Source organism: Hibiscus syriacus, unplaced genomic scaffold (genome assembly GCF_006381635.1).
Source record: "Hibiscus syriacus cultivar Baekdansim isolate YM2019G1 unplaced genomic scaffold, ASM638163v2 tig00110933_pilon, whole genome shotgun sequence".
NCBI lineage: Eukaryota > Viridiplantae > Streptophyta > Magnoliopsida > Malvales > Malvaceae > Hibiscus > Hibiscus syriacus.
The window spans coordinates 760,502-773,945 of NW_024062919.1; the positions used below are offsets into that span (position 1 = coordinate 760,502).

Here is a 13,444-nt window from a genome sequence, read left to right on the forward strand (position 1 = left end):
GACCATTTTGTAACTTTAAATAGTTATGAGACTCAACAAAGTAACACCATATAATCAGGGGATCATTTATGTACTTTACCCGAAAAGACAAATACCAACATGTTAGGAATATATATAATCATACAACGATTAATATAACATAAATAGTTAATTTTCCCTAAATTATATAAATAAAAAACAACTTAAGTACGATTTATAACGTTAAAAAACATATAGACTCAGGATTATATTACGAGGAAAAATGTGTAATTTTCAAATTATTAAGATCTTGAAAAGTAATTAAACCATAAAAATTAAGGAAGTTAGAATTTAATTTTTACTAGTTTTGAAATTAATAGGTTTTAAAAAATATTTGAACTAGAAAAAAAAATAGGTAGAGACTTAATTTTATTGATTTTAAATTGATAGAATTTCAAAAACTAATTATATAAAAATTTAAATAATTTTAGGATAAAATATACAAATGGTCCTTAACTATAGAGCGTTGTTTTATTGAGTTTTTTGACTATTAAAAGTTACAAAATGATCTTTTGACTATAAGACGTTGCTTTGTTAAGTCCACTTACTATTAAAAGCTACAAAATGATCATCTGACTATTTATATATTCCAAGCTCGTCCTTTCTTAACGATAATATGAGTTGAACATTAACCTGCTAAATAAGATATGATAAAATATAATCTCATGATCTCAAACTACTATCATATCTCAGCAGCATGTTAATGTCGATCTTAGACGACCGTTACTTTTTTAATGAGATGAATTTGGAAAATAATAAATAGTCGGGTGACAATTTTGTAATTTTTAATAGTCGGGTACTCAACAATGTAGTATGCTATAGTCGGAGGACTATCATTGTACTTTTAATTTTATTTTAAAGTTATACAAAAAATCTAATAATACATTATGAATTAATAAAAAATTTGAAAAAAAATACAAGGAGTTCATAATTAATAAGCAAAAATATCTTTCATGAAAGAGGCAAAAATATCATAGTCGTACACAATATGGTACATAATCAAATCCAACGTAACATAATTAATGGTGACTGAAAATAAATATTAAGATTCGAATCGATTTTCGATTTTCTCGAATTTCTTGCTCAGAGTCGGGTCGGATTCATGGATCCATCTGTACTTCTCCAGGAACTTAGTATTGGCCGTAGATTTCAGAGGATATCGACTGATACAATCTCCCCACACATTAACATCATCCATGGCGTCCTTCATCACTTCCCACACACAATTGTTGCATTTAAAACCAGCTCCAAGACTTATCATCAAAACCCTATCACCTTTCTTAAGCCTTTTCTTAGCTTCCATGTAACTCAAAACGTACCATATCCCGGCCGCCGATGTGTTCCCGAACCGATGAAGCGCCATCCGAGTCGGTTCGAGATCGTATTCGTTTAGCCCCAAACTCCGTCCCATTCCATCGATCACCGCCCTTCCACCGGGGTGTACACAAAAGTGTTGGAATCCTGATTTCATGTTCAATGTTGGGGATTTCCCCTTGTGATTATATTTAGAATACACGAACGAGACGATCGCGTAGCGAAAAAGTTCACGTAGCGGTAACATCTTCGGGACTAGAACCCGAAGATTCATCGTTACGGCTTTCGCGGCAGCTTTCGGCAAGGTTTTAGTAAGGAAAAAACCACAGTAACCCTCGGAATCTTCGATTCGGGTGCAACTTTCATAGGCTTCGTCGCTCGATCCGCCGTGGAATCGAACCGAGAGCTTCAATTTCATCAAAGCTTTATGTTTCATCGATGTTTTGTTCGTCAACAACAACGAACATCCCCCCAACCGGAACAATATATTCGGGAGCATCATCGATCTTTCTTTGCCGCAATACCAATTAGGGTTCAAAGATTCCGAGCTAACAATGACTGCAAATGAATTCATGTATGTTTTAAACAAATGATGAACGAGATCAACCGCAATAACACTTGCACTGCACCCCATTCCGGATAGATTAAACACTTTAACATCTTCCCTCATCTTGTACCGATTGATAACCCGTGCCGGCAACGATGGAACCGAAGAAATCATCGAGATAGTAACCACAAGGACATCGATTTCTGACGGTGAAACACCAGTGTTAGCGAAGAGTTTATCGAGAGTACCAAAAACAATATCGTCGATCTCCGAAAGCGAATTGGAGAGCTTCGGGGTTTCTTCGGTGCCGTCGATGACGTTTCTTGGACCGTATGTTTCTTCACCGATGCCGGCATTCACCATTGCTTGAAGCAGAAACTTGTACTCGTTTAAACCCAGGTTTTTGTTCCTGAAAATGAGTTTCCCGCAGGTTTCGGTGTCGAGTTTCATGTCGTCGGGTGCTTTGTAACACTCGTACCCTATAAGGTAACAGCACTGGTTCCTCTTGTGTAAAAATGGCTTACAAATGAAGAAGATGAAGCAAAGAAATGATAACAAAGATATCGCCATGAAAAGATCCATTGATGAAGTGAGAAATGAGAAAGAAAATTTAAGTTTTTTGGGAGATTTTCTTTCTCTTTCTTTTTGTTGGCATTGATATTGGAGACTTTGGCCTCTATTTATACTTAACAAAACCAACCTTTTTGGGATATATCTTTTTTCTTGAAAGAAACTGAACAAATGTGTTATCAATATTTATTAAAAGTTGCACATTGACACCTGAATTTGATAATTTCAATATGTGACGTGATATTTTAATAAGAAATATATATTACAATTATGATATATTGATAAAATTCATTTTTAATTTTGAATTCATCGAGTGATCTCAGTGATATAAGAGTGTTGTTTTTTTTTTGGATAAGTAAGCATTATAACCAGAAAGAGTTCATACAAAATCCAAAAAATGGTCAAAGACCACTATACAACAGATGTTAACCTATATTCCATTTGTTACAAAGAAGCATATTTACATTGTCTAGCCTATTGATATCTCTGTTTCTGAGTTGGGCACCAACAATATCTTTGATAGAGTCAAGCATGTCTTCCATAGTTCGATTTTTTCCCTGGAATATGCGTCTGTTTCTCTCCTCCCAGACCATGTAAATAAAAGCAGTCCATGCAATCTTTATAATTGAGGTTAAGAGAGATTTACCTTTCCAAGTTGAGTAAGCCCAAACCAATTTTATATCCCAAGACATTTGAGGTTTGGACCTAAGGGTGAGATCCAAGATACCGTTCCATAGAGATTTAACCATATAACAGTCTGCAAATAAATGGTCTCTTGTTTCAAGAGCGTTATTACAAAGAATACATTGACCATTAGTGACGAGACCCATTCGTAAGAGTCTTTCCCGAGTAGGGAGCCGATCAAGGATGGCTAACCAAGCAATAAAACTGAATTTGGGAATGTGAAGTGGAAACCAAATTAGCTTTTGCCACTGGACTTTTTCATGCTTGATTTGAACTTCTTCCCAAATCCCTTTAGCATTCAAAATTCCAGCATTAAGAATAGGTAAGGCCACGGTTCTCAGTTTCAACAGTTTTTTGAAGATGTAGCTAGAAGAAGCACTCGTTGACATATGACAAAAATCATTAGATTTAATTACATAAGCATGGGTCCAAGCAATCCATAAGGAACCTTGACCAGCTAGAAGGTTTCGAATAAGCAAAATCATGCAGACCGTGTTCCAGGATTTTAAGTCCTTTAAGCCTAGCCCTCCTTCAGACTTTGGTTTGCATAAATTACCCCAACTTACCTTTGCTCCTGAGGCTGAAGTGTCAGATCCTCTCTACAAGTATCTCGAGCATATTTGGTTAATTCTATTAATAACAGTTTGGGGAAGCAGGAACTGTCGACACCAGAAATTTGCAATGTTTTGTAAGACATTTTTAATGAGTTCAAGCCTTCCAGCATAGCTTAAATGCCTCCCAGACCATTGATGAATCATGGATCTGATCTTATCAATCATGGGAGAACAATCCTTAACAGAGAGTTTCCTAGAAACAAGAGGAACCCCAATATATCTTACTAGTAAAAGACCGATTTTAAAACCAGTAGAGTTCTTGATGATTTCTAGATTCCTTGGAGAAATGATTATGTTAGGAAGAATGATTTTCAGCCTTTGAACAATGATCTTAGTAATAGCCTTATAGACCACAGAGCAACAGGAGATGGGTCTGTAATCTTTAACCTTGCTAGGATTTGTCATTTTGGGAACCAGAGCAATAATTGTAGAATTGAAGGCTGGTAAAATGAAAGAGTTCTGAAAGAAGTATTTTACAGCTTTAGTCACATCTTCGCCAACCACTGACCAAGTAGATTTAAAGAAGAAATGAGTAAAACCATCCGGGCCAGGAGCTTTATCATTTCCTTGACTGAAGAAAGCATCCATAATCTCCTCGTCAGTGATATTTTTGCCCATTTCTGCTGAAGCCTCAGGGGACATATTGAAGGGAAACAGATGCCATGTCATCAAAATCTTCTAGTTTTCTGCCATGATCATTCACAAGAACTCTAATGGTTTCTCTCTTGTTCTTAGAGGCGGTGACAGAGTGAAAAAACTTAGAGCATTTGTCACCCTCCTTGAGCCATTGCATTTTTGCCTTCTGTTTTAAGAAGAGTTTTTCAGCCTGCTCAAGAGAGGATAGCTCACTTTGAATATTAAGCTCAACATCAATAGAAGACGTTCGGTTAAGGGTAGAGAGCTGAATTTGTTCAAGTTCCATTTTCTTAAGCTTTACCCTATCCGCAATATTGTTGTAGCAGGCCTTGTTTAGATTCCTCAAGCAAGTCTTAAGATTCTTTAGTTTGAGGAAGAGAGGCAACATAGGATTTCCTTGTGTTGGAAGCTGCCAGGATTTTTTGATCTCAGTAAGGAAATTAGGGTTCTTGGTCCAGAAGTTAAAAAATTTGAAAGGTTTGGGCCGATTAGTATGGGAGTCTTTATTTAGCCAACAAATAGCCAAACAATGGTCATAGGGTCCTCGAGCAAGGAATTCCACAAAGGAATTAAGAAAGGAATTGACCCAAGAAGAGTTAACAAGAACTCTGTCTAATTTCCTAGCAAGAAAATCATCCTTCTGTTTATTACTCCATGTGAATGTTGGTCCAAAAAATGGGTGATCCTGAAGAAGGAGGTCATGAATTGTGTCTTGGAAGTCTTTCATTTCATTAGTAGTAAAATGACCCAGGATGTCATGGTCAGAGCTTTCAACAGAGTGAAGAAAAATATTAAAGTCACCCCCTAGGATCCGAGGGGATGAACCAATACTAGAATCAAGGTCTTTTAAGTGATGCCATAGTTGTTTTCTTTGAGTTCCATCATTGTTGCCATATATGGCAGAGATAAAAAAAAAGGTATCCCATTTCTAAGTACTCTAACAGTGATGCTCTGAGCAGTAGACTGATAAAGGGATAAATCCAAGCCTTTTTTCCATATAAACCAAATCCTACCATTAGTAGCAAAGTCATAATTAGTGAAGCAATTCCAAGAGCTGAATTTGAGGCTTAGAATATCTTCAAATTTTTCTGGTTTTACTCTGGTCTCTAATAAACAAAGGATATCAACTTTCAAGAGAGTGGCCCTATTAAGAACCTTATTTTGTTTAAGAGGATTGTTCAATCCTCTGACGTTCCAGAAGCAGAAAATCATTGAGAAGAAGATGTTAATTCACCCCCAATTACTTTGTCAGAGACACATTTTGACTTGTCAAGATGCTCTTTCTTTTTAGATTTGAGATCTTTTATTAACAGAGCCACTCCCAGAGCAGCAGACCTTGGTTTTTTCCCGTGAATCTCTAAGGAGGGGGAGGAATCACCTACAGAATTTAAGACCTCGAATCTGTTTGAAGATCCTTTTAATGAAGCCTTGTTATTTGTTTTTTGTGGACGACCCCTTCCTCTTTTTGGGACATTAGAGACTTTGGTAGCATTTCCAGAAGGGGAGGTATTTTGTTCTTCCGAGGAGTTGATTTGATGTAGTGAAATTTTCGGATTATTTCCATCCTCGTTAGAGAGATGAAGAGGCTCATTAAAAGCAGACGGGTTAGCTTCAGTATTGACATTTAGAGACAAAGCAATTAATGAAGTATTGCAAACTTCATTTGTAACAGGAGAAGAGGAAGAATGATTATCTTTTGCAGCAGTATCAGAAAGTGAAGTACTGCTGGTCTCATTAGAAACAGGAACAGAAACATGATAATCAACTTTAGCAGCAAGATCAAAAGTAGGCAATGAGGTGCTTACTGTATCATTAGAAAGTTCTTTATCTTTGAAAGGAATCTCGTTTTTTTCTTTGGAGCCAGGAGAAAGAGAAACTGAGGTAGATTGCACAACAGGAATAGAGTCGTTTTTTTCCTCCAGATTTGTTGGTTAACAGGAGCTGGGTCTTTAGAAACTAAGCAAGCTTTCTCAGAATGACCAAATTTGTTACATTTTAAGCAACTATAAGGAAGCCAAGGAACTTCAACATATACAGTAGTTGATTGCCCGTTAGCAAGGATAACTTCAATAGTTTTAGGAATAACATCCTTCACTCCAATCTCTACACAGATTTTGGCAAATTCTAACCTAGATTTTGAGGCAGTAACTGAGTCCATGGTTAGAGGGTTATCAATGGCACTTGCTATATAGCTAAGGCTCTCTCTCGAAAACAGTTCGAGAGGAACATTGAAGAGATGAACCCACAGAGGGATTTTTGAAAGATCAAAATGAAGACGTTTAGAATTAGGCTCCCATTTCCTTAGAATTAAAGGTTTATTAAGTATATGCCATGGCCCATTTTGCAGTACCCAATCCCTCGCAGAATCATTGTTGAAAGAAAAAATGTAAAGATTGCTTCCAGCGAAGCTTACCTGGACGCGAACACCTTTAGACTGGTTATTCCACAAGCTTTCCACCATTTTTTGCATTGTTAGAAAATTGGGAGCGGCACCCAGGAATTGACCCACCAAGGATGAATTCCACTCGGCAATTCCAGCATCGTATATTTCTTTTGGTGGTTGGACGATGGTTGAGTCGCGAGCATTCGGTGGGAAATATTGGAGCTCTTGTCCAGATTGACAGCCGAAAAGCTTCCTCCAGTCCATAAAATGAAGAGGAATAGCACAGAGAAAAGAAGGAATCTGAAAGAAACAAGAGAAGTCACCGGAGACGCCCGGGTTCTCAGATCCGTTAGACCCGCTAACGTACGCCTGAGAAACCAGAGGAAACGAGCTATCGTACGCCTAAGAGTGTTGTTTTTCCAAGTAGCTTAAGGTTCGAATAGTTGTGTCTGTAAGTGTGTGCCTTTTCAAGGACTGAGAAAGATTATGAACAAATATTATTTTCTAATCAGCCATACTATTTAAAAAGAATCATCTTTAATGTTTAAAAAATTAATTATTTTTGTATCTATTCTTTCTTCAATACTTTGGTACGTAACATTTTATTTTAAGGGTAAAATGTCTCCTGGTTAGATGCAAACCATTAGTTGATTAATGATTAACGCTTGTCACTAACGTTACAAGTCTTATGTGTCTAATGTGATGACATGACATGTATTATGTCATCACTTACGTGTACAAGTGTCATGTCATCCCTTTAAACATGTGGTATGTGTCATGTCATCACTTGAACACATGACAAGTGTCACGTCATCACTTTTGACACATAAAACTCGTCACTCAGTGACTAAAGTGCTTCAAGAAAAAAATAATAGAGATCAAAGTAACTATTTTATCTAACATTACAACCTTTGAACATTTGGCATTATGCTTAAAATTATCCAATTCAAGTATCAAATGTATTCACAAAAATACGAGGGCTATATTTATGATAATGAAAATTGTAAGTACCAAACAGGGTATTAAACCTTGCTGACATTGCTATATTTATGCACGGAGGACAGACATTTAAAAGGGTTTGAAAATGATGGTCAGCAACTTGTAGATGGGAATGGTGTTGAGCATTTAGTATGGTAGGAAGATGGTGGTTGCATTAAGATTCTAGCACATGGGAATTAGTAAACAATTGGAAAATGGGTGTTTGGATGGAAAGAAAATGGAAGTTTTGATTTCTTTTCTTTTCTTTTCTTTTCTTACTGTGAGACAGCTTTAAATTCTGTCAACTTCATTGTCCTTTCATAATTGTGATTATCGTCCGGCTCGAACGGTTAAAGTCGTATGAATCATGTCTTCGATAAGATATTTAATTTTTTATTCAATATTTACATTAAATTCGATTATTAACAGAAAAATGTAAAGATTTTATTATCAAAATTTACTGATATTAGGGTTAGGTTTAAAGATGGTTATGTGTTAGTTTGGTCGAAATTTTAGACCATTTAAATTTTATTGGAGTATAATATATCTTTATTCGTCATTTGATTTGAATTGGAGTTAGAGAAGTTTTATTTGTCTAAAATCTAATTTAATTTTTAAGATAAAAATATATATCTAACTCGATACAAATATATATATATAAATTCTCATTTTATTATATATAATAAGGTCCAAATTAATATATATATATATGGGTATAACAGTAATTATCTATAGATATATACAGGGTTAATTATGCTATTATTCTTGGGCCGACTTAGATCGAATATTTTTCACTCTAAACTCGAATCTGACTTATCGTTCAAAAATTCCTGACCTGATCCAATCGAATATGAATTTTTAAAATAAAAAAAATCCAACCTATAAGATTGGATCGTAATCTATCAAGTTTAAGTCAAATAAATACTCATATCTAATTGGACTTAATATATATTTTTTCCATTTAATATATATATATTCTTAATTCAAATAAAAACGACAATTTAAATTTGTTTACAAGAGATGTTGGACCCTTAGTTAAATAGTAAAATATTAAAATCTTGTATTATTCTGTATAAATTGATATTAATCGAAATGTACCGTTACATCGATTAAAAGTTAAAACACATAAAATTTATAGTTAAAATCAAATTTAAATTATTTAATCTCAATTTAAGATTAGAAAAGGTGATGAGTTAAGTCAGTTTTCGGCCCACTCCAATCTATTCGAGTATAACATCTCTGAACTCATCATCCAACCTGACCCGGATTTTAAGGAAACTCTAATCAAATAGAAATTCTACACGACTATTAAGGTAAAAATAGACACTCGACCTAACTTGACATACATAATATATAAAATGTTCATTTTTATTAAGAAAGATAAAGACATAATTAAAGAAAACATTATCCCTAAATATATTATTATTGAGCATGGTATGTTCCACTATAAAATCGAATCGATTCAATGTTATCTTTTAAAATATAAGATCTGACCCGATTCAAATTTATTTTAAAAAATAATTTTGTAACATTAAATCAAATCAAAATATTTTAAATTCGAGTCAAATATAGATACCGTATAAAATCACCAATAAAGACCGATACATTGAATTACATGCTCAACTAAAAACTGAAATCTAATAAATTCAGTAAAGGATGTTGAGCTGTTTTTCACGTAAAAACCAAAAATCGGCTAATTAATTAGAAAGGTAGACTTGCTGTCAGCCAATAAGATGCCTTTGACAATACCAAAGTTGGTTTTCCGGTGGGTATTAATATATTGTATTTAATATCCCTTTTATTTATAATATTAAAAAATATTTCAAAATTCATGTAAATATGGAGTGCTTCAAAACAAAATACATGAATATGATTTTCTAAAATTACTTTTACCGAATTACATGACACACTGCACCCTATGCTTTGCTGGTTTTAGTACCTTGTTAGGGTTTTCCGTGTAGGGTATATGCATTAATTTTTTTTTTGTAGTTTTTGGATGATATTTACATAAATAATGAAATATTTTTATACAATATTTAGATTATTAAATTTTTCCTGATTTTAAAATAAATCTATATATAAAACTTTTACTGCTTTATTTAAAAAATATTTTTAATAAATATATATTTTACATGAAAAGATATTTATTTATCCACTTAGTAGGAATAAATTTTTAAAAGTTAAATATATTTCTATATTATACTCATCCATTATATATATAAATTATATTTTTTTTCTATTTATTTTTAGGGTAAAGTATACAAATTATCCCCTCGATTATAGGATGCTGCTTTGTTAAGTCCTTTGACTATTAAAAACTACAAAATGATTACTTGACTATTCATATGTCTAAATTCGTCATTTTTCGTTAAAAATTTGATGATCATTTAAGTTGGACGTTAACCTTTTGATTGAGATATAATGTCTACTAGCATCATAGTTACTTTCATACATTGGCCCGACGTCATAATGTTTCAAGCAATGGATCGATGATATAATGTAAATGGAGAGTCGATCTACAAATTATCATATCTTAGTCAATAGGTTAACGTCTAGTTTAGACGACCACTATTTTTTATGAAAATGAACAAATTTGAAACATATGAATAGCCGAGTGATCATTTTGTAACTTTTAATAGTTGGGGAACTCAACAAAACAACGTCCTATGGTCGGGAGATTATTTTATAACTTTTAATAATTATGAGACTCAACAAAAAAGTACTCTATAGTTGGGGGACCATGTAATGTACTTTACCCTTATTTTAATTAAATAAATCGAGTAAATAGTTAGAAAGGTAGACTTTGTAGCTGTTCAGACTGTGCAGCCAATAAAAAACAAGGCAAGAACATCTTAGACTTCCCGATGGGTATTACATTTAATACACATTTGAAACACGGGATGGAAGGGTAAACTATATGGACGGTCATTTAACTATGGGTGAGATTTTAATTTGGTTCTTTTCCCAATCTGTTACTTCCAAAGGCCGTCCTATCTTAGCCAGATGTTGGCTGATCTTTTTATTTTTTTTTCAATCAAATCACTTAATTATTCAAATGATTTAATCAAGATAAATGTCTTAACATTTAAGAGATGAATTGACTTGATAGTTAATAAAAATAGTAAAATTACACATTTGCTCCTAATTACTTACATTTTCTATTATTTTGGTCCTAATTATTTATATATTCTATCAAATTGATCTTAGTTGAAATTTAATTCAATAAATTTTTCCTCCAATCAGATGTTGATATGTATCATTATCTGATTGGATAAATTGGTGAAGAATGGCTTAGAGAGGGCTTAACATTAGGAGCTTAGTTTTATAAAGTTAAGACAAAGAATGACTTAGATTTTCGGATGTTGCCACAAGAGCCATAACTATCCCCTTCAGTTTACAGACAACAAAAACATAGATACAATCTAATAAACTTCATTTACGAATCAAGTGACATCAATGGTTAAAAGATTTGTTGTTATCATTTGAGGTATCGAATTTGAATACCGTATGCAGAGGTATGAGCATTAATTGTCAAATAATGAATAAAAATCTTTGAACAAATATTACATTGTATTCACTCTATATTTATCAATAAATAAATAAATCATTTACGTATATATAAAATATAATACATGATTAAATTAAAATTACAAGAATACCCTTTTTCACTTTTTCCTCGGAATCTCGTTATGAGTAGGGATGCTTAATGAGTGGAGTTGCTCAAACTCGATTCGGTTAAAACCCAGTCAAAGCTCGACTCAGATTGATTCAACTCAAACTTGAACTCGATTCTAGATATTAATGAGTTAAGTTGAGCAAATTTCAACTCGACTCGATAAGTTCACGAGCATCACATTAACTTTTTTATATATTTTTAATAGTTTGGTGATTGCAAGCAACAATGAATAGAGTGAAGAGATGTTTATTTCCATATTTTTAGTACTCATTATGTATCGTTGAACTTCTTTTTCTTCTCAAGAATATTTTTAATATGTTAATTGGATGTATTTGTGGTTTGTTACCTCAATTTTAATAAGTTAGTCGGTGTATTTGTGGATTTTTACTTTGGAGTTTAGACTTTGAAATTGCTTTATACACTCTTTGATAGTTTTTTAGTTAAATTTGTTAATTTATGTTTATATTAAACTATATAGTAGATTTTACATATAGTTAAAAAACAAGGTAAAAATTTTAGTAAGTTTAATAAGCAACGAGTCGAGTTAAACAACAAGTTTTATTAACAATCACAAGTCGAGCAAAATTTTAGTGAGCTTAACGAGCAAAGAGTCGAGTCGATGAACAAATTTTTTTAACAAGCATGAATTGAGTACTACCCAACTCGCGATCGACTCGCTCGATAAGCACTCCTGGTTATGAGGGCGTTCATGTGGCCCACTGTAGTCGGTTATCCAAATAGGGTAGCTTAGATTTTATTCGAAAAAGGAGGACTAAATTGTAAATAAAATAAAATACTCCACGAACTTCCGTCGTATACAATATGTGTAATAAGACCACAACCTCCTCTAAAGATGGTCTAAAAGGACTAAATGGACAATGATTTTTGATTTTTTTTAATGAGATTTAAGTTATGATTGAAATATATATATTTCGGTTGAATCATATAAAATAAAATGTTATTGCAGTTAATTTTGTGGTCGTTATTTAAAATTTAGATTGGATCGATATTATTCATCGGGGTTCTTATTAGAGGAATCCGACATCATCTTCTGGATCATTTGACTTGTCTCTTCCTCGGACATTCGGTCTTCTTTTCTTTGAGATTGTGCATAGGCTTCAAAGAACTCCTTGTTTTCCTTTTCAAGCTCATTCCAGACTGTTCAACATGATTAAACATATAAAAATATAAACTCGAATCCTGATCATGGTAAAATAAAATCCGAGATTTAATTTACTCGGTTTATAAAATCACTTTTAGAGACATCAAGTATGTCTGAATTCAAATATCATATATCCACTTTTGATTTGAATGGATCAAAGATTGTTTGAGGTGATCACAACATTCGTTGAAGGTAAAATGAAACTACTTGGTTCGTATAGTCACTATTAAATAGATGACATACAATACGCTTAAATTCGAATCTTAGTATTTACAATTTCTTTCATAGAAGACTATGACACCCTACTTTAATTTGGGATTGATCGGAGTTCTTGGGTCAATAGATTGATCATTAGGGTTTGTTTCGAATTAATTCCATTACTCCATACAAACATATAAGCAACGAATTCAAACCAGAAGCACAGTTTTTTTTTACCGGTGGAAGTGATGACAGGTTTGATGTTTGCATGCTTTGATAGCGCTTCCATGCACTCTTCTTTCGTCATGTTGAAGATCAAACACTTTTCTATCAGATGATGCACCTGTTCAATAACAACATCACATACATTCATACATACATACACATAAGGCTAATGACATGAAATCATAAGAGAAGAAGGCAGTCACCATATGTATGTATGACGTTGAAGAATCCGCCATGATTGGTGGTGCAATGGGTGTAGGGGAAGGGAAGAATATAATATATAGGGAAATTTTTGGAAAGTGGGGCCCCGGAATCCCACGTGGGAGATAGACGATAATTGGTTAAGAAAGGATTAGGGGAGATTTTGTAAATGACCATTGCTCTTGTTTCTGTAGGGTTTTGGCATTAGGGTAATCCCTCTCCACGTGATGAGTGGGGT

General features: G+C 33.5%; 3 protein-coding genes across 3 annotated transcripts; all 3 read right to left on the reverse strand.

The window, feature by feature from the left end:
• Window positions 1-1,046: 1,046 nt before the first annotated feature.
• Window positions 1,047-2,508, reverse strand: LOC120147061 (3-ketoacyl-CoA synthase 19-like). The gene has a single exon (XM_039160522.1). The coding sequence runs from the start codon at window positions 2,459-2,461 to the stop codon at window positions 1,061-1,063; it is 1,401 nt and encodes a 466-aa protein (XP_039016453.1). The 5' UTR covers window positions 2,462-2,508; the 3' UTR covers window positions 1,047-1,060.
• Window positions 2,509-4,378: 1,870 nt separating this feature from the next.
• Window positions 4,379-5,110, reverse strand: LOC120147085. Its single transcript, XM_039160541.1, has one exon. It carries the CDS (start codon window positions 5,108-5,110, stop codon window positions 4,379-4,381), a length of 732 nt encoding a protein of 243 aa, XP_039016472.1.
• Window positions 5,111-12,392: 7,282 nt separating this feature from the next.
• LOC120147060 lies at window positions 12,393-13,247 on the reverse strand. Its single transcript, XM_039160521.1, has 3 exons — window positions 13,209-13,247; window positions 13,018-13,123; window positions 12,393-12,578 (listed from the first exon to the last, which is right to left on the reverse strand). The coding sequence occupies exons 1-3, from the start codon at window positions 13,239-13,241 to the stop codon at window positions 12,430-12,432; spliced, it is 288 nt and encodes a 95-aa protein (XP_039016452.1). The 5' UTR covers window positions 13,242-13,247; the 3' UTR covers window positions 12,393-12,429.
• Between the last annotated feature and the right edge of the window lie 197 nt (window positions 13,248-13,444).

Bases quoted from the DNA above. Each gene is read 5' to 3' on its own strand.
- LOC120147061 (XM_039160522.1), bottom strand. From the start codon at position 2,461: ATGGATCTTTTCATGGCGATATCTTTGTTATCATTTCTTTGCTTCATC.
- LOC120147085 (XM_039160541.1), bottom strand. From the start codon at position 5,110: ATGAAAGACTTCCAAGACACAATTCATGACCTCCTTCTTCAGGATCAC.
- LOC120147060 (XM_039160521.1), bottom strand. From the start codon at position 13,241: ATGGCGGATTCTTCAACGTCATACATACATATG. The intron at 13,124-13,208 runs GTGACTGCCTTC...GTTATTGAACAG, and splicing joins CAACGTCATACATACATATG to GTGCATCATCTGATAGAAAA. The intron at 12,579-13,017 runs GTAAAAAAAAAC...CATGTTGAACAG, and splicing joins ACCTGTCATCACTTCCACCG to TCTGGAATGAGCTTGAAAAG.